At 30.0% G+C, this 23,140-nt stretch overlaps 1 protein-coding gene across 2 annotated transcripts in view; it reads right to left on the minus strand.

Annotated features, from left to right (window-relative positions):
* Window positions 1-22,889, minus strand: part of LOC124362813 — a 650,255-nt gene extending 627,366 nt beyond the window's left edge. For both annotated transcript variants that reach the window (XM_046817643.1, XM_046817642.1), the window contains exon 1: window positions 22,858-22,889. In XM_046817643.1, the coding sequence (XP_046673599.1) occupies window positions 22,858-22,864 (7 nt within the window). In that variant the 5' untranslated portion in view covers window positions 22,865-22,889. The remainder of the gene's footprint in view (window positions 1-22,857) is intronic.
* Window positions 22,890-23,140: the final 251 nt, after the last annotated feature.

A 23,140-nucleotide genomic window follows, 5' to 3' on the forward strand; every position in this document is an offset into this window, starting at 1 on the left:
TTTTCCTTCGTTACTCTTTTCAATATGCCTTTTTAGGTTGTTCCACCTGTAAGTGGATGCTGAGAAAAAAGCATACAGCCCTTGTACGAATGGAAAAAAATATTGTGTGTTATCTGGACACGCCTTCTCGGCAGCAAAATACCAGCAAGGTTTAGTGAATGAGCTGCACATGGTATATAGTCAGCAAGATCATTTTTGCTGTTAATCCTTGCCTGAAGACCTGAGTATATGCCCGACATGTTTGATGCATTGTCGTAATTTTGTCTACGACAGTTATCAACATCCAGCTCAAGTTTCTGAAGTAAACTGAGGGTTGCTTATTCCAAACTTCCAGATTCGTGGCATACACTTGGTAAGAGTTGTATCAGGCGTTCGTTGGCGCAAGAATTGTGCAGAAGTACTACAGCTAATTGGTCTATGTGCGACAGGTCAGGTGTGGAGTCTATGATTATAGAAAGATAGCGAGCTTGCTTGATTTCATTTAAGATTTGTTTCAGTACTTCTTTGCTCATAATGTCAATAAATTCACTGCAAATGTCAGACAAAAGGCATGATACACTACCTCTGCCCTTGTTACCATGTGTTGCTATGTGTTTCGCGAGATATAGATCAAATTCACTTATCAGCTCAAGACAGCCTAGAAATAGTCCATTTGATGATTATGCATGCAGATACAAACACGGCAATTTGTTTTTCCATTTTTTTGCGCCCCCCAAAAATGCCAATTGCCTAGCGCCCTAGGCACGTGCCTACCGTGCCTATTCGGTAAAACGGGCCTGAATATACCATGTACATAGTTTAGCTATTGCAATATAGTAAACTAGGTATTAGTACATTTATTACATAAGAAACGTATATACATGATTTATATCTCAGGACATTCTTTTAAAATCATATTTCTGTAGTTAGGTAACACATATACAAACAGAACAGGAAGTAAATATTTTAAACACGTATCAGCTATATTCATAGAGACCTAAAATTTTATTACAACTACTTAAGTAATACTTCATCCTGTAATCATTCTTAATAAAGGAACAAGGTACGGAACTAAACCAGGTTTCATTAAAACTTTACCTCGGGCTGCAATACGGAAGTTTGATTTATTAATACTTTCAGATGAACGAGCATTCAAACATTCCATTCCACAGAAATATTTACTAGATCAGGTTTGAAATTTGAAAGAGCATTTTCTAGAAATTTTTCTTGGCAATTGTCACATACAAATAAAAACCAATAACATATTTTAACCAATGTACTGTCTTATATTTAGAAATATATTAAAATTGAAATATAAATAAGATAAAAACACAAAAGGAGATCTATCGTGGTAAATTATCATGTATTATATGTAACATGATACAAAAATAACCTTGAGTTTATTGTAAAAGCAAATATGAAAATATAAAAAATTATCTTTACATGTTCATTTAATATGGTGTAATATCTAGTATTATATTTTAAAGATTATTTTCTGTTCCATTAAGATCAATTATCACAAAAGTGGTTTTGCCAGAGCTTTCTCAACAAGGAAAAATGGGTTTGCACTAAAACCCATAAAACTAATTTTACTTGGAAATAATTATATTTAACCTTTAACAGTTTTATGTATAAAAAATAAACTTTTTTGGTTTTAAATTATTTTGAAACTAATTTCTAAAAGTATTAGGATTAAGATTTTACCATAAAACCAAAACAACTTTAGAGTGAAACAACTATTATATTCTAATATTATTATTTCGGAAGGTACAGAAGAGATTCAAATTTAAAAAGTTGTCTGGTATGCACTGGTAAAATGTATTTTATCGTATGTTTACGAAAATTAGGTAAGATATTATAAACCGTTTAAAAGTTTTTATATGACTAGCAGTAACCTACGGCTTCGCACGCAATTCCATAGTCTGTAAATGTGTACAAGAAGTTTTGATTCTACCAAATTATATCTCCCATGGCAATATTGAATATTCAATGTTATCTAGATCAAGAAGATATGTCAAAAAGTTTATATTTATGGCCATTGCAATTTAATCAGGTCTTAGTATTTTTGTGCCATAGTTGATTTTGCCTTGTTTGTTTGAATGAAGAGTACATATTTACATGCACAGGTTTACGTCTGTCAAAAAGAAAATAAAGATGAGTTTATAATGTTATTTTAATTGATAGTAAACAATATAATAATAACTTTGTCTTTTACATCTGCAATAAATATATATATATATATATATTATAAAAAAAAAGCTTAAGTTAAGCATTAACTTACAGTTAAAAGTATATTAAACTATCTTATCTAGATTTTTTAACCTGTGATCAATAGTGAGTTATAGAAAAGATTGAAATAAGAAGTGTCGTTACTATCAAGCTTACTCAATGCTTTGAGGGCTATAGATTTAAACACGTTGAAAATTATGGATTTTGCCATATGCTTAATGCACTCACTTAGGCACTCTTGACGCTGTAGTAAATAAACTGTATGTGAATAATTAATTACTAAATGTATGATTATATTAAATGGAGTTAAATTTCACAATCCCGATTGAATGTGTTTCGTCACTACGGACGTAACTTTTCGTCGTTAGCTGAGATCCTCACTGGCGGTAAGTTATACATCGCTAACATATAAAATATATTCATCAATAATGTGTTGAACAGCGTTTCGCTATTGTAGTTGGAAGGCTTGTAGGCATTTACGATTATTGTTTTTATTCAGTTTTACTGCCAATATAAAGATTTCATCTTTACAGCTTTCATAGTTTGTAGATAGGTCGTCGTTGTCCTGTTTCGTCATTTATATTCTAAACATAGGGTCCGGAGCTTTGTCATGAAAATTTTATACTTCTCTATTGAAATTTGGATTTCAAACTTTAGAATGAGATTCCGATGTTCTTTAGCATTTTAAAATTAGCACAGTTAAATTCGTTATCCAGTCCTATATAATAAAAAGATCAAAGGGAGGGGGTCAGTCGTATTTTTGGTCAAGATTTCAATCTTAAATACTTCATAAAACATATAAAAATTACACTTTGCTTAAACGTGACAACTGTACTCTTATTTAATTTTAATAATCCTCTATATTTCAAAATTTTTATAAATGAAAATGTAAAAACCTAATTTTGAATTAATTATAACTATATCAAGTAAACTTTTATACACAGAAATGTATATGCTTATCGTGATATTTCCTTGTGGGAATTCAAAATTATAGAGTTTTTTTATAGTAAGAAAATAATGTTGCCTCTTAGTGACAAGCTAATGTTAAGATGTATCGTGTCAGTGTTTTGAACATTTAATACCTACAATTATAATGACGCTTCAGGTTTATATCTTGTGCTAATGATGGGCACATTTAAAATCTTCCTTTCATCAGAAAGTATATTTTGAAAAGTAGACTCTACTATTACTGTAATAGTAAAGAAAAAAGTATACTGTTAAAAAGTAACTATATGATAACCTACATTTTATTTCAATAATTAAATAAGTATAAGATTCACTAAGACATGACTCAAGATTATATTCCTAATGTCACTGTAATTATATAGTTTTTTCAGCACTTCTCCGTAATACAGAGTTTCTGTGGCTGAACACTGCCCAGCTGATCACAAGCAATTAATCTTCAGGACCTGACTGATGTGTATTTGCTCTCAGAGCTAACGCTGTAAATCCTTCTAAGACAATCCCACCTTGCCAACTGTTTAATTGTATTTTAACGTTAATTGGTAATTAATATATAATTATTGTGAGATTGGGTGATATAATTATCACGGCAAATAATAATTATATATGTAAAATAAAGTGAACCCACCTTCTGATTAGAAATTATATTATAATATTATATTGCTTCATAGTATATCTACGTCTCCGTAATCATATATAGCAATATGAGCGGTAAACCCAGCACAAACACTGAAGTTTTGAGGTAGATACTCCAGCAGCATTCACTTCTGCCTGTTTTATATACCTGCCAGTAGATAATGTACATGGTACAGCAATAATCTACGTGCCTGTTAAAAATTGGAAACCCAATGGATGTCCAGAAGCGGTGCATCATTAACGAAAAATATGTTTATAGTTCGGTTAATACGTCTGTTTTACTGCATAGGACGGCTGTTGGAGTGGCTAGAGCTCCATTCATTTTTAAAGTTCTTTTAAGGAATGAGGGACTATAGCTTTCCCTGTCCGCTATGATTGGAAGAGGCTGAAAGCTGAAACCAAAAACGCTTTCCTTTCTTCCCCTTTTTCCTTCTCATGGGATATCGTCTGGATTCGGCCCCCACCCCAACTTTAACTGCCATGAATGTCCACTCGTTCCGGAAGCAGTACACAGTTTCTTTTAGGACTAAGTGCAATGTAAACAGAACAGGTAGGGTAAAAAATTTATTTTTAGTTATTTTATACTCTTAGATTATTATTAAAACAGCAAAATAACAAGCATGCACTATTAACATTGGACGATGCCAAAAAAGAAAAAAACTTCGCTATCAGTAATATGATTACTGTTTTTAAGTGCAAAGGAAACTATATAATCCACCTGGAAAACCATTGTATTTCCACTAATTTATGAATGGCAAAAGACTAATAACGATAAGCCCGGCGTATATCAACTTTGGTTGAGTTTGGCAATTCGGCAGTATAACTAACAGTGTATATATTCACTCTGCCTTCAGGCTAACAATATAGCAATATTGGCAATCCCGGAATACACCGATGTTGCTTTGAGATTGCCAATAAAGAAGTACTGCTAATCCGAGCATACACCATTGCTACGTTTAAACTGGCTATAAAGCGGTTATGAAGAAATCACAATTAGTAACAAAGACGGCCTGAAATAAGTATATATTTAATATAGATGAAATGGTTTATTTCAGGTTTAAGTAGAATACTGTGTATTATCAAATATTAAATACATATCAATGCATGAATTTATTACAGTTTTGTGAGTGTCGTTGTACGATTTTTCGTTTAATAATCTATACAATGACACATTACACACATTTACACATGACTCTAAATAAATGTAATTGATCATCCATGAGATATACTGATATTTTGGTTTTGGATAGCGTCTTTTAGCTAGTAGGTCTGTACCGCGTCTATGAATAATATTTATTATTACCTAATAATTATGTATTTTCAGACAACTTGCAGTTTTATTGTTCTTTGATGTTGGTTTGATATAAATTAAACAAATCACATGTACCAGCATCTAAAATGTTAATTTAGGTTAAGTTCTCTGTTGATAGATATTTAAAATACCTAAATTTATATGTGGATTGGATAAAACTTTACTGCTCAAAAATCGGTTGTGTTAAATTTGCTACTTTTAACCTAATCTGAACATAACTAAGATCTTAAAACAAAGGTATTCCGTTTCAGTTTTTTATGGCAATGTGTCAAGCTCCCAATTTGTACTGGAATGAGATTGAGTACACTGATTTTTTACATGTTTATTGTTTTATAAGGGGATTCATAATGGGATGTCACTTGATTAGAGTTTACATTCAATAATCTTTACTACACACTCAATGCACCATATAAGGTTGGGTTTGAGGTTTCTTATATATCCTCAAAACCATTATTTTAGTCGTATAAATGTCCTTTTACGGATATTGCTTGGTGAATGTAAAAAGAATTATGGAGATTTGGGTATTTTTTAACAACTTGAATATTTAAATATTTTAAAAATAATTTAAAATGTCAGTTTTGTAAAATAATTCTATGGAAGTTTTTGCTAAAGTGCCAGTGTAAATGTGAGGTTTGTTTATAATACTGATTTGGTACTGAGAACGTAACATCTATGTTGCATACAATACACCTGAATAACATTCAGACAAAAATATGAAGGGTAATATCAGTAATGGAAACATGAAGCAACGGATTGTTGCTACACAAGTGGTTAGCTTAGCAGGAGTGATTAATGCATTTTCTATTCAATTGAGACTTTGCACGTTCTCAATTTTGTAAATTAACGATGTCTGTTATCAACATGGGCTTCTCGCATTGAGCAAAGCTTTGAGGCTCACATTTCCTCTTTACTTTACACCTTGATAGATTTTAGTTAATATTTTAATAATGCTTTCCTTATTTATAAGAAAAAGTTCTCTTTTTTAAAGAAGGAATAAACAAGGAAAATTTAATATATTTATGTACCCAATTAACCTAATAAAATTGATTTAGATTGCATTTTACATTAAGAAATCATTTTAAAATGTAATAAAATATTACGACTCAATACTATTTATTTTATATAAGGAAATAATAACATATTTCTACAAATAAATTTGCGGTGTTCGGGGTGCTTTAATTTATGTTGTGTCATGGTACAACATAAATTGTTATTAACTAGTGGTATTAATTACCTTTTATGAATTATTGTAATGTAAAAGGTTAAGACAAGTCTTCGTATCAATCCTGAAGTTTCTTTATTGTAAGGCTATAGTCCTAATATCTGATCCTATGGGGAAATATGTCAGTATACGAGTCAATTCTCAAAATCTATGAATAGAAAGTAATTTTAGTTCAACTACCTCAGACCAACCATTTTTGGCTCTGAATTAAATTGTAATTAAAAAAGATCACTTATTTAATAATATGAAAAATAGTTTCCCACCATGAGTGTTGAGTAACAGGGTGGCGTGAAAAACAATTAAAATGAATATGGACGTTTTATAAACTTTAACACTATCCCTATCATACCTCAAGGTATTTTTTGTGAATTTACTTATGTCTTCCCATGTTATAATAGCAAAACGGAAACCCTCTGAATGAATAGGTTTCTCTTCTCTATAAGAAATTTAAACAAGGTAATAGGTACCCAGTTGCAACGCAACGAGTCACGTGACATGCTTAACAGGTTGATAAAACTATTTGAGGATAAATATTTTCGATATCAAGGTGGATTTTCATGGAAATTTATAAGTGTACAGATTAAATCTTCCTCGAGGTATCCTTTACGATACATTAATTTTCTTTAGTAAGTTTAAGGTAGTAAGGTTTAATAGCAGTATTTAAATGAAAGTTTTTGTAAACTATCATGGATACTACTTATTTGGCGATTATTATACAAATTGATTTCTAACAATTGGTCGTAACAAATTTTGATTCGTTTTGTTTATTTTGTTGTACCGTTTTGATTATTCATTGTAGAACTGTATAGCATAGCCTGAAAGATTATAACTGTTGTGTAGCCTATTATATTCTTACATTTGGTGAACATTACTTTAAAGTCTGTACTTGCTTGAATAGGTGATAGAATTCCACTATTGTCATGAATCCTGTTTCAATAATTTTTCCATGTTTACTGCATTTTACTAATACGTATTTTACAAACGGCTATATATATTTTAAATAAAGACAGTACATTTTTACTTGTTTATATTGATGGTATACAATTTAGTGATGTGGCAGTAATTTAGCAGGTTTATTAAGCAAGTCACAAACTGCACAGGATGTTTTTATACCGCGTTAAAAAACAACATAGTTCTTATAATTAGCTAATATGTATATATAATGTACAAAATCTCATTTTCAGAATACAGATTCGTGTATTTTGCAGGTCTGACGCGCAACTGGTCCGGGAATAAACGTTAGTCAATAGATGTAGGACAAAATTTTAAATTATATTAACATCCTTAAAGCATCTGACCTCTAAAAATAAAAAAAATAAATACTGCTATTCTACAGCAATCATGTACTATAAATACACTTAAGTTCAACAAGCCTGAAGCAAATGTTTGTATACACTGAAAAATATATTGAATTTATTTCTCTAACCAGTTCTAGGGTGTATTATAACCGCTCTAATACCCATGTTTTCGTTTTGTTAAAAGAAAGTAATACTAAGTCAATTACAAATCAACAAGATCATCCTATATAAAATATTACATATTTTTATTCTTATCAGATAGATAGATACATAGTAACAAAAAAAAAATAAAAATAAAAAAAAACAACATACACCGCATTATATGCATGAGCTTCATGTATTTTATCTATATATTTGGTTTATTACACGATTATGTATGACTTTGCACAGTGAAAAGAACTAGCTGTCAAGAAATTCAAATGTTACAACAGTTTAAAAATATTATGTTGGTTATAGTTATACTTTAAGAACAAATAGGAATACGTAAATACTGGATTCCTCTTATATAGAAGATTAAATACAATTTAAATTCTTCTATAACTAGTCATATAAAGTTTATCTAACAAAGGGTTCTGGAGTGTGTTCAAGTGTAAACAATGTCATTTTGAAATTAATCTAATAACAAATAATTTTTTTTGCTCACTATGCACGTTAAAGCCATTTGATTTCACTTAGATTTCGAAGAAAAATATTTAAGTCGCAGCCTCATGGCGGGCACAATAGAATATCGGGAATGCCGTCTATCGAGGTTAACCTACATACACCGACATCGCCGTCATAATTCATAATTTTGCGGGAACATGCTCTGCAAGCTTAAAATATATATATATATATATTTATATATATATATATATATATACCGTATTTTTTTTAAATCTATGCAGTACATTGGGCTAGGAGGTAACCATAGCTCAACAAATCCGTTGTTGCAAAGGGATTACATCAGGTTAGTCGGCAATCCTCTCTTCTCAGCCGTTGTGGAAGGATTTAAAATATAATAACGTTGTGAAACTGTTTGAATTAATGAATTTGATATACTGACACTTACATATTATCAAAATTTAAAAATGTAATGTTCATACTGTTTTAAATATTCATATTGTGTTTAGGTAATTGGAACAAAATAATTAAAAAAAACTACTGTTTTAATTAATTGGTGATTTATCGTTCATATATTTTTTGCTATGATTAAGAATCTCCAACTTCTCCAATATATATTTAAGGACTTAAACTTAAAAAATCGTACTTTTATGTGTGTTACATGGCATGTTATTATTGCATTGTTGTTTAAAAATACTTTTGGTATGTATAATTAGCCAGACAAAAATAAATATATATATATATATTATATATATATATATATATATTATTTAATATGTATATATATTTCTTAATTTAAATAACCAAATAACTTCACACCATAAATTCACGGAAACTTTTACATAATTTCTTATAATCTATAATCCTATTAAACCTAAAAATGTAATTATTCTTATAAAGAAAAAACTCTAAAATTATCCGCAGGCTAAATCCGGATGCATCCCGTTGATATACATATACAACTCATCAACCATATAATATAAACTTAATTTAGACCGGGATCAATCTGAATAGATAATAATCCTATGATACAATAGCCTTTTAGTTGCTACAAGTTAGACCTAAGTCCCACTATGTCTCGTAACAGGCCTCGCTAAAGTATTATTACAAATTTCAAATGTATAGCTGGTTTTGATTAAAAATCACTCTAAAATTGTTACAACAATGACGGATATTTTTAATATTAAAAATATGTCACATGTTTTTTCATTTCTTATGGGTGTATTGATTTGATTAAAACTTTATTTTTTGAGCTGTTTTCGCGTTTGCTATCAAGGTTTCCCATTAGACAAATGTATAAATATTCGCTAATCCTCAGCCAAATCCTATGGAATTAAAGCACAAACTCAGTGTTCCTCATTGAAGCTTCATGCACAGTTTAACTATATAGGGAATTTCATTTAAAAAATATTATGCGAAGAGTCAGTCAGCTAAATAGACTTATAGACAAGCAGAAATTTATTACTTACCATCCCCAAGAGTGGGGAGTTCACTAAGCTCAGCTAAAAAACAATTTATAAACCTTACAGTCTTCTTTGATATCGTAACTTGATTGCGGTAGTAAAACGTAATGACAACTAAATTAACATGCTAGTATTTCAGTTAATAAAATTTACCTAATATTAGTTTATATCTGATAAAAAATCCTATAATTGTTAACTGTAATACACTGTTTCAAGGTCATCATCTTACGTCACTCCGAGATCTATCCCTATAGTATGAGATGCACGTGTTCATGTAGTTGAAGGAGACCTTGCCTTTACTAGAACTATACCCAATATCGGACAAATCTACGTAATTGAAGTGGACCATCCTGTGTCTACACAAATATTACCAAAGTAATTATTTCGCAGCCATTGACCTGTTATAGGTTTCTCCTTCATTCTTTGAATTATGGTATCTAACACTTCCTCAATCTGGACTATCTACTATATGTATACGTTGCTTTGTTGTATTCATCAGAGTAAAAAATACAAACAGAGCGCTCTTCACACGTATGTTTTCTTTCACGCAACTATAATCGTATTTAAAAATTTTTTATTACCATAGTATACCAAGGGTAACTCAGAAAATCCTATTAACAACTTAAACATAGCTATGGGTCGACCAAATTTGCCATCTTTTCCTAAAAAAACGTCTCTACGCCTGAAAATAATGTGACTCTCTGCTCAAAAGTATAACATATAAAATTGTATAAACATTATTTTTGTGCCCTATAGAAATACTTGTACATTTATTCCTATCTAAACACAAAAACCAACTAATACCCATAGTTTATCAATATGTGGTTAACATCAATTATTATTAAGTTAATATTTCAAACCACAAAATTTTAATATTTGTAAAACGTTTTCATTATGTTGAAATTTAATTCTTCGCAATGGGGATTATGAGTAGACTTATTACTCGTGGGTTTATTTATTTTTTTACTTCAATCTCGTTCCACGCTCCTTACTATCCAAATTAGCAATCCTGTATTTTCGTCAACATTAACACTCCAGTCAGACTTTCGTATTATATAGGGTCAATTACCTTGTTTTTACACGCTATATATTTTAAGAACCAGTGTGTCAAGTTAATACTATGTTCTGGCAAGATGTGGTAGGTAATTGAGCTTATATGGATTATAGAACCCTGTAGAAAACTGTTGATAGCATAGGCCTTTTATATTTCATTTTTCCACCTTTGTGTTGATATTGTGGCGACGGGGAGCATCTCCCACCGCCTGAAGTAGAGAACACCTAAGGACAAGATAGACTGTGGCAATAGGATAGTGGTTAGAGCCGAGACGGTGTGTAGCAGTCACGGTCGGGGAAGGCAACAGACGTCGCATGGAACGCGGAGGTGACGAGCCGGTAAGGTGTGGTGCGGCGGGGGGCGGTGACAGTGCTACGGTCAATTCTGGACTGAGGGCTATCTTTTTGCTTTTAAATGAATTAAGTTAATAGCTGAAGTGCGCGTTATTCGTAAGGTTTGTCTCTCACATGCCTAGCAGCTCCATCCCCCAGCTGACCCATAGAAGACTACAAAAAGTGAGTCAAACTTGCAGTTATCCTGAAGGTTCAGAACGTAGCTATATATTCAATTACGGAGAACAGAGAACTAAGTAACAAAAAGTATTTTGGAAAAAAAATATGAGGATTTTTGTGTTTCACCAAATTTATGAAAGTAATATTTATCGGACAAAACTTTGCTTTGATTTTTATTTGCTGGAACTTTTTTCTACATTGACTAAGCAAGTAGCATGCACTGTATATCGACTTAACTTCATTGCTCCTTATTGCGACTCATGTAAATGGTTGCAATTGATAAATTAATCTAAAGAAGATCAGAATCATTATACGTTTGTATACAAATTTTAAATTTCTCATGACAAATGTCTTGTTTATGAGCTAGATACAAAACTATACCATGCACAGATGAAAGAACAAATTAAAATTGCCTAAACCCAACAGAGACACTCTAAGAACAGCATTAATAATTTCCATATAGAACCATCTCCTTTATCAGTATCAAATGTCATGAGAAAATTACGAAAAAAAACTATTTTGTTTGATTGTAAAAATTGTCTTCCTGTATGATAATGCAAAGAAAGTGTTAAACATCACTTACCGTAATCTGTTTAAACGATCTCTTTTAACTACTAAGATCCTAAAAGCAGTTTTACGGAAACTGGTTGATCAACATTCACTTAGAAGTATAATGGAATAAACACCAGGGAGCATAATTATGTATTCATTTCCTGCGCTTCTTAGAGAGGTGTTTTTTCATACTTGCTTATTTTTATCTTTCACTAATGTCCATATTATACAAAGCTAATATTTCCAAATATTTAGTTTTTATACAATAATCTTTATTCGAAAAATAAACATGGAAGCCATGAGTACAACTGTTATAGTATCTTTAAATTTACTAAGACAAAACATGATACTCTAGTAAGGATGAAAATGTAAACAATTTATCCATTATTTACAGAATTATTTTAATAATTCAACTTCCCTCAAGAATCAAGAGAATATCATTAGCAATGTATTATGAAAAATCCATTGCTCCATAATATTACATTACAAAAAATTTACAAGAAAATAAGGAGTAAAGATTTAGCACAATTTATCACATTCACTTTATTTCTTTGTGAAAATATACGTCACACAAACTAAAAAGGGTGCACATAACGCTAACACTTACCTTTTTATTCTATCTGAATTAATTACGTACAATAAATATAGTTTTAATCTTCTTCGCAGGGATCATTCTTTGGAGCATACTTTTGAATTTTAAGTGTTAAGTTAAGTAGATTGGCAAAATATTATATGGCATAAATAAACGTCATCACTTATTATAAGGTAATTAAAAAATTTTGAACAATAGAGAAAAATATTTTATTGCTACGGGCAACACAGTATGGTAGCTATAAATAGGTCTAAATTAGAAATGATCAAGGACATCTTTAATTGTTTTGTTTGGTTGTATTTCCGACGTATTGTTGATGAAAATCGGTGCAATATTTTATAAAAATATACATGACTGTAATTTTTATAACTGTTAACTGAATTGATATTTCAAAAACTTTTTGCTGTTACTTCATTTAAAGAAGGTTAGGTTAAAGTAACTTGAATATTGATCTTGAGAGTTATATTCCCCTCAAACTCACCGCTACGGAAACATTTAGCTTTCAATGATCCAAACTCTTTAAATACCAAACAATTCATGTATATATATATATATATATATATATATATATATATATATATATACATAAATTATAAGCGATATTGTTAATATTTCGCCTATCAACGTTATGCATTGATATGCAGCTGAAAGGCGAAAACCAATTCTCTCCTGAATACTTCCGAACTAAAGGTGCATAATATATTGCCTAAACAATGGCGGGTTTTTTTATTTATAACTTCCGATGATGAATAGCACCATAAATAACGTGAGTCATGAGTCTTTTCCTTAATCCATTATTACAAGCTTTTGTCCTCTGTTACATTGTAAACTTTCCATCAGAATAATCCTTCCATAGTCATAAATAATAGAAATACTGGTAAAGAGATTTTAAACCAAAGTTCCTAGTACACACCATTAAAATAGCAATTTATTTATAGAATAGGTCAACATTATTAATTTTGTTGTTGCTAATACCTCATATACACTACAAGAGACAAGAGCACTGGCTTTGTTTGCCTATTTCGGGCCCTCGTGACTAAGTTCGAGTGTAGATACCAGTCGTCAAACTGTTTTGATTTGAAAGGGTAAAAATGACCGGAGAGAAGTATGTCATTAGACAATTCTGAATTCGTGGTATCGGTATAAGTCCTAGATTTGTAACTGAGAAATAATTTACTTGTTATCTAGTTTTTGAACGTTCAACAACATCAATACAAAATCGTAATAATTAAAAAATACAGAAAAGTGCTTTCAATGGTAAGTGGTTTTTTTATACTGCTAAGTTATTAAAGCATTTCTCCAGGTAGTATTAAAACATATATATATATATATATATATATAAATGTTAAGCTGTTATGAACTGCAAATATATAAAAATTGAGTAAATACCTTCTGGAAATTTTAAACTAGACTCTTCATAAAAATACTCTTCTAAAGTAAAGATTGTTCTAAAAATCTTTCACGAAGTAAAAGTAAAATTCTAACAACGTAAGTCAATCATTTTTAAAGATCTGTAGATTTTCGACCGATACAATTAAAAGTATTTTTTAAAGGATTTACATAACGTAACATTATATTTTGTACTTTTAAAGTAATAATTATAAGTCAAACTGATGTTCGTGGGGAATAAATTTGAAAATAAATAAAAAAATTTGTTTATAAATCCTCTGTCTAGACAAATTTCAGACTTAGATGATGAAACCTCTACCAGGTTATAATAAAAAATAAAATTTTAAATTGCAACGATAAAAAATTACTATTTGAATGGAATAATATTAAATAACACTCCTTTATAATTATATTTACTTATGTAGGCGAACATATACATAATTAATGTTTAGCGCTATAACTTAATGTAAAGTTTTCTACTTCTAACTGGAACTGAAATTGAAGTAGATATTATATACTTTAATAAAACATTTCTTATTTAACTTTGGAGAGTGTGATCTCAGAATTTTATTAGTAGGATCCAATATAAAAGAAATAATTATTTCTGTTTATCAAACATGACATGTTTTCACGTAAAAGTTTATTAAAGAACAGGAAATTTCTCTCTGCAAGGATACAAAGACCATTGATAACCAACATCTCAGAACGTTTTTCTTATCTTATCTCTGATCATGATTGCTTTTTTAATGGAACTGGTGGATAGCTACTTCATAATTTACAATGTATTTAGAATCTTTAACAGTTTGTACCCTATTTATTACATAAAATATGTGTTCATGCACTTAAAATACTATTAATAATCAACAAGTTATAATCTGATTTATCACAGTGCTTAAACAAAACAAGTAGATGACAATACACACTAATTTCTGCCACACATTCCATAAACTTTCAACGAATAACGTTACGTTTGTGTGGAATTATACACTTAGCAGATCGTGCGAGATGGTATTCGTTTAAAATATGACGCTAAAAATTCTTTTTTGTATGATTAATATAAATATAGCTTGATGAATAATCCATGATGATTGTAACAGCTGTACTTGCATATTTAAACAAATAGATGGGAGATGGAAAATTGTAGGAACGACTAAAATAGTTTGTCGATAAAATAATGTTGGGTTTATAATTTAAACCATCAATCTTCATAGTTACCGTAATACCAATTAGTATTACAAATTGTATAAGAATTTTTACCTTTGTACGTTAAGTATAAGACTTATACTTAATAGCATACTTAATTGCAAAAACCTCTCGACAATAGTAGGTATATCACGTTATTATTACATAAAAACATCTAAGACATTTTCAATAAATTTGTATGACGGTTAATAGCGTCAAGGTTTACGATTGATAATATATTTCGTTATTCATTTGAAATATTAAATGTCATAAAGAATCACAATATATACTGAACAGATGAAAATGTGGAGTTTAGAGATAAGGCAAGTATGTACTCTTAAGTCTACGATTATAACAGTTTAATATATCTTTAATAATAGATAATATACGGCTAAAATTACTTTTCGTTACAAGTGAAACGGAATTCATCCTTGCATCTCACACTGCACTTTAGAGGGCTTTGCGTTACAAATAAGTCACGATAAATGGGCTTAATCTAGATCGATTACTTACGTTTAAGAGACGCCTTTTCGAGTAAAAATGGCTAATTTTTAATTAATTTCCTTTGGTTTTTGAATGTGTTCAAAATGGAAATTTGTTTGCTTATGCGTCTTATTTTGTCACGTAGAATATATGCTCCAATATGACAGAAAAAGGGCTGATGTGAAGGAAGTTCATGTTAAATACAGCAATGCAATTGTGGGTAACAATAAATCACTCACGCCTTGTCTCTAATGACTGCTGTTAAGGTTAACTTCAATGAACAAAATTGCTTTAAACGGTCAGTGGTTTTGTTATAGGGAAAAGTTAAATCGGTTTCTCCAGTTTATTTAAAAAAACATTATATTTATGATTGTAATCAAGAAATAATATGTAACACGATTTTTAGTTTATGACTGATGTCTTAATTCTAGAGAAACCTTACAAAAGAGAAGTTTTAAGACCGTGTTTGCTTCGGGTCTGTATTTAATTAGTATTTCGATTGTAGATTAATCTAGTGGAACCATAAACCATCCACAAAATTAGTTCTCAAGAGTGAATAAATATTTTTATATTACTGAAGTGAATACTTGATTTGTGCAATGGGATAAATACTAATTTAGTAACGCATTAAATCCACCAGTTTAAATTTGCATTTCTCAGAAAGGTTGGTGATTTCCAATTACTTAACAACTTTTGCTTTGGCATTGACTGACTTAATTAACGGAAAAGAAAACGATGTTAATAAATTGCCCTAGATAGAAAAGGGAACACTATCTCGCGTTATTTCAGAAAGTTTTTTTCAGTCCTTGTTAGAAATGAACTAACTAAATGTATTCAGCCAATAATTTAAACTAGTTTGATGGTTTGAATTCAACTTTATGGCGACCATTAGATAAAACACCAATAATTTGACGTTCCTGTCATTATGTTTCACGCATTATTTTCACATTAGTTTCGATTTATATTTTTCTCATTTTCAGACACCTAAAACAAAGTAATGAATTCATCGTGGAAATAAGCAAGATAATAAATACTTCAGAAAGTATAGCCTTTTCTTCTCACGAAGTATGTTGAAAGATAGATTGAACTGAGTGTTTATTTTAATTTAATAATGAATATTGTCATGTTTTTATATAGGATCAGAGTTTAGGCGATATTTATCCCCTCATATTGGTATTCAAAAACCAATTATATCTGAATAAGTAATGTGAGATATAATTCTAGCAATCTACCAGAATTTGTTGGTCTTTATTTTCAGAATATTAGATAAATCTCTTTTCAAAAAACTACATTAAGTTTGGTATATTAAAATCTCTATGTTTGTATCCGTGATGACAAATACGGCATAAATTCTTCAGGAATAAATATTGGAATGAACGCGCTATAAGTTTTGAAAATCTGAATAATTAAGTACAGGAGTAAGTGTAAAGATGGTTATAAGAATGTAAATTATCTTATAAGGTTTAGGACCTCTTGATAATTTTTATTAAAATCTAACTAAACAACCTCATGGTTAAAGCCACCTCTTAAACCTCTACGGTAGCGCTCTGTGGTTGGACATATAGTACTTTACAATGGAAAGAGAGCTTTATGGAGTAAATGTTAATCTCTGGTAGTTAATTGGAGGCTGCAGAGCTAAGGGGACAGGGCCACAAAGCCAGGACATCCTGAGATTTCTAAATATCCACTATTGACAAGAAATAACATGGATATTGTATACAAAAATTAGTATTAAATATAACCGGACAAATCTTGATCATCCTTGATAAGAAAAGGTAAGGCATTCCATGGAAAAAATCAACCACTTATATTATTGATCAATACACATATTGTTAGCATAATTATTCTGCTTGTGATTTTTTATATAGAATAATAATTTCAGAAATATAACTGAGATTATAAAGTGTGTATTAAATTACATGGAATCTAATTTAATTACAATAAATGTACGTTTTATTAATATTTGTTATAGCTTTGATAAATAAAATTGGAGACGCCTTATTTTGATTTCTAAAATTTATTAGTACACAACGTACTAAAAGAGGATTAAAATTAATATGACACATTGTTTTTTAGTCCTCAAAAACACAATCACGGCTTAAATCCGACAAAATATTTTCAAGTAAGAAATTGTAAGAGGGATGATTTAGTTCTTTACGAAGAACTTTACGTAAGGAAAACCTTTCTTGACAGTAAACTATGCGTCGAGCTCTTTAGGTTGAAACAATAGGTTACTTAATTACCTCTGACAGCTTATCTTAACGGTGGCATGTTCAAAGTTACTTTATCTGACAAAGAATTTCAACAATACTTAATGTTTATTCACCAAGTTTAACGTAATTACCTTTCACCTCTAATATAAACGTAACCTTTTGCTGAAAATGGCTATGGTATATTCATAATTACTATAAATTTAACGCTCAAATATTGATGTTTATATAAAAATCAACTATACCGTTTATTATATAACACGGTATGTGAGTGTAAGGTTTGCTTTGTATAGAAATGACGTAATATGTTATATTTTTTTGTCTTTTAATTTGCTTTCTTTTATTTATAAAAATAATGTTACAGCTATGATAACTAGGATTTGTTAATACAATATTAATATAGCCAATGGATTTAAAAATTAGCTTTTTTCATAAATACTGATATAAGTAAACACAAAATAAATATATAAATTAAAACGAAGTAATTTTTCTTTTAAAAAATGTTGAGTTTTACCTCTAGTTTACCTTTCATTTATGGTAGCGTCTGGTATCTAACCCTGTCTGAGAAATGATTACTAGAATTTGGAGTCATGTTCGTCTGAAGAGTCCAAAGAAAGTCGTCGACAAAAAACTGAAAACGAAGCATTTACAACGTTTCTACACCAAAGACATCTATATACAGGTGAAGTGGTAGTCTCATTGTCTGATCAGGTACACATTTGAGTGCACTACTATGTGATAGACATGATATCAAAGCATTGTGGAGCAAACGAGTTTTCTACATATAACTTAGAGATTTTATACACAGAATACACATTGCTAACACAAATGTTTAATCAAATGAATTTTGAGTTTAGCTCCAGTTCACCTTCCTTTTATGGTAACGTCTAGTATCTGGCATTTGTCTCAGACTTGACTCTTAAAATATGTAAGCTATGCGAAAAATGTTCGTCAACATCAGGGGAATATTGCCCAATAAATTTGGTCAATTATTTCAAATTATTTTAAATTAACCATACTCAGAAGTTACGTAATTGGATTTGTTTTGTGTAGCTTTTGTGTAACCTAAATTTTGTGATGATACTGGCTAACTCTTGTAACTCTGGTATGTTGAATATAACAGGTTGTAATAATAAAACTCCTGTCCTCCGGTGTTATAAAGGCGACAGATGAATTACAAAGCCGTGTAGTAACACAAATACATTTTACACCTGACATCCGCTCAGTGTTGCCATTTGTAGATAACCGGGCAATATAATTCCCTCCTCCGATAATGGGCTTATTTTTATAATTTATATTTCTCTATATGTAAGAGTATTAGTGGCAAGCAGCGGGGTTTTGGAGAGATGCGTTGTACAGATATTTCTCCTTTCATAGGTTTCCTCTTTTTTAAATAAACGGTAATAAATCGCAATATAATGAAATAATTTCTATGATCTTACCGGTTTTAGTTTTAATTCGAAAGTTTATACACACTCTAAGTATTTACACAATGAATTGCAAGAATTATCTAATATTATTTCTGAATTACTTATACAAATTTCACACAAACAACAAATAAGGTTCCGATGTATATTAATTATTTTTAAAACAAAATATTTCTCATAAGTTTCTTAACACAAATATAGATTTAAAGTGTTTTAGGATTATCATTGTTGTTTGAGACTAAATAAAAAACCCGCCAGTAAAGAAGGATCTTAAGGTATGATTTGTAGATTGAAATTAAACCTATAGTTAAGATTGCATTAGAATGTATTACTTCTAAACTTTAAACTCATAAAGATGTCCAAATTAGTCGGTAAGAATACCAGTAAAAAAATTTAGATATCTCAGATTTTTATGTAATGCCATTCATGGTACTAGTACAGCTGCATTCGATGTGGCATTACTTTGAATTCGGCAACCTTGGCCTTATTATTTGAATGCCGAGAGGTACTGAGCCAAAACAATGATCTGTTTATTTTTGGTTAGCCTGAAAACGTTATAGTTAACATAACTCAATGAGAAGAAAGTTTAGATGAATATATTTATTATATGTTTTTCCTCAATGCTGAATAACCGTAACATATTATAGCTCAGGATAATCTATATGCAACACATTTGTCACTATTCTTACTTACTTTACGGCACATTTATTGCAAAAGTTTTAATTTAAGTAGGTTTGAAGCTACAATCTTTACAAATATGTAAAAAGTAATGTTTAATATATTTGAACACTTTCAGTAGAATGTTATTAATCTATTTCGTTACATCTGTTTTATAAATCAATCCTTAAAGTTACTGTAACAGTTTTCCTTGGGTCACGACTGTTACCCTGGTTAGACAATATAAATCTTTATTTGCAACAGCAACGGAAGTGGGGTGATTGATCAATTTATGTTAACTACCTTATCAATCAGTTCCAAAAATGCCCATGATGTAGACCTCTCACTAAATATTTTTAAATGATATATCCATCATCTGGTGTTAAAATTAATAAAGTAATAACACAGAAATATGGCAAATCAAATTGAACAGATACACAAATAAATGTAATAAAATATATACATCCGGGAAACATTTTTCCTAAATACACAAATCTGACGTCGTCGGAATACACAGTCTTAACAGACACTTTATTACAATAATAACAAAACAAATATCTCAGTATTAAATCTGTAACTTTTTACATAATATAAACAGTTTTTGAGTACAACTAAGATTTTTATCTTCTGGCCATTATGTCTGTTTTCTAAAGTCAGTATTTAAATCAGTTCCATTCCTTATGAGTGTTTGATATAATTTTATTTATTAGTAATTCGTAAACTTGTGATAGCAATAAAAAAGAACTAAACAAATTGAAGAAATTCATTATATTCCAAACTTTTTATGGATTTATCTTGTAAACATAATATTCTTCGGGAAAATGTTTACACATAAATGTAACGTTTAAATTTGCTCTCACTCAATTTCATTCCTCTGCAAATTTGATGATATTAATGATATATTTATATCTCTCTGACGTGTATGTATACTGTTGACCCTAAATAAAAAGTTAAGCACCGGCTCAAGCTCTATAGATTGAAACGTCAATACATCTTAATCAATCACATGAGTTTTGCTTTACGTGCAGTCTCCCATACGTAACGGAGTGGTTTCGTGAGACAAGAAAATAAAACTCGTTTCGTATTTTACGTTGCTTGGAACTGACTTTTGTAAAAAAAATATTTTTATGCTACACCTCCAGATTTAAATGATAACATAAATTATTTGACTAAATGAACTTGAAAACTTTAAATTGGCGTAAGAGTACAAAAATACATACATATAGTCATATGCACAAGAAAAACGTAAAAAAGTTTAATATAAAATTAAATTTATTCATAAGCAAACAAATCACTTTCATAAACAAATCTTCTATTCATAAACTAATTGTGAAAAATATATATTTCAATTATTTGAACTATTATAGTCTGCATAAATTATGTTTTAATGCATATTTTAAATATTAATCATCCTTATAATTAATAACATTCCCATTTCTATTGTTACTTTTGGGAGATTGACAAGTAATAAAATATTCTCGCTATCTCTGATTAACATAAAAACCCGTTTACACAGAGCACTACTAAGTTATTCCGTTCATTATAAAGGGCTTGATTAGTGCCCTGCCAATCTTGTCTCGTTCGGATCCTAGGTTTATTCATTTATTTATTCACGGTAAACCCATTACTTACAAAGATTGCACAAATTGCTTGAAAAAGCTGAATAACGTATATTTGGTGTTTATAAGGCAGCTTACATACATTTACTAATTGAAAATTTACTTTGTAGCTTCTATTACATAATATAATAATCTCACTGGAGTTTTGTTATTGTAAACAATGCTATGAAATAACAAAATAAACAGAAATGTGGATAAATCATGTGACAAGCTGTATCGAGATAGACCATTGACTAAATATTTTATATGATGATAAATTTTACATAAAAATTAAGGAGCTTTATGATTAAACCATATATAATTAACTGAGCGTAATTACAGCCTAGGCTGACACAAGTTTCCGTTTTTCTACTAGGGATATTAAAACGTTTTCCTTTTTCTCAAGATGTACACGTGCCCCTTTGTCCACAGGATATCTTGAGACTATAATAAAGATTTTAATCTTGCGAACACATGGTGAGGCGTATTTGTACCTTAAAGTAAGAAGGACAGGGCTAAATTTGAAAGCATGTAGTTTACAGACACAGCTGTGTATCCATGAACTACGGGTTAAATACCGTATATGTACCGCTCGTATAAATATATACTTTTAACATTTATAAAGCAGTGATTCAGAGTTAATTTTTTTAAATCGGACGGGAAGAATACGATCAACACTATGCCACTCAATATCGTATAATGATGAACTTTTTGATGTAAAAGAGAGAACTTATTCGCCAAATTTAATTATGATGTCTCTACTGATCTCACATTGATATGCCAAGTATACTTTTTCGTAAACAGCAGGCATCTTTAGATGAGCAATGGGTATTCTTATAGAACTTTAGGTTTTCGTCTACGCTGCGATTTAGAATTGTAGTTGTAACACTTTCAACATCAGACATGATTTGTAAAATGCCCTATTCTCTTACTTTTATTCCAAATTTGGCAGCGGCCTAATGGAAGACATATTTGTATTACGGAAATGTATAGTGTTTTTCCGGGATTTATATGTATATATTTAAATCTGAGATACGTTATTCTCACATAATGAAGTCATAACTGTCCTACATATTAGTTTTTGAAGCGATATTGAAATACTAAAAACATAGCGGAGCTAATTTGCATTAAAGAAATATCTAAAATTCTAAGAGAAGAAGAGAAAATTATTATTTTGTATTTCACATTAATTAGTTAGTCAGGTTGTGGGTCACGCTGCGTCTACACATTCAAGGGATTAACACGATATCTGACATCCTGCAATCTTAATTTCTTTGCATGTAAATTCATTTTTTGTCACTAGCAAAAAACATTTATTGTTTAATACTTCATGAATGTTTGTTACTTGACAAAATAATAGCAATATAAACGTACAGCGTAAAATGTAATAAATAGTTTAAATATTTTTAAACTAAAATATCAAAATGTTATCGATTATGAATGAAACAAATTTAAAATAAATAACATGCTAATTTAGCTAACTTTTTGGCATAATTTACCTTGCATTTCGTTGGTGAACTCTCTGCTTCTCCCTCCTGCAAACATACATTAATTTTGAAATTTTATTATAGTTAAATAACAAAGAAGATACCTTATCTAAAAAAGGAATAGATTACTATAGATACAGTAACATCAGTCCTCAACATAAAGTCAGAATTCATACAAATAAAGTGTTATAAGGAAGTATGATTGGGAACTTCATATCGAGTAACATCTTAGTCCAGTGTATCTAGACTCAATCCTATAGCATACCTGCCGGCTCTTGCCTATCAAATCTGCCCA

Source organism: Homalodisca vitripennis, chromosome 5 (assembly GCF_021130785.1).
Source record: "Homalodisca vitripennis isolate AUS2020 chromosome 5, UT_GWSS_2.1, whole genome shotgun sequence".
NCBI lineage: Eukaryota > Metazoa > Arthropoda > Insecta > Hemiptera > Cicadellidae > Homalodisca > Homalodisca vitripennis.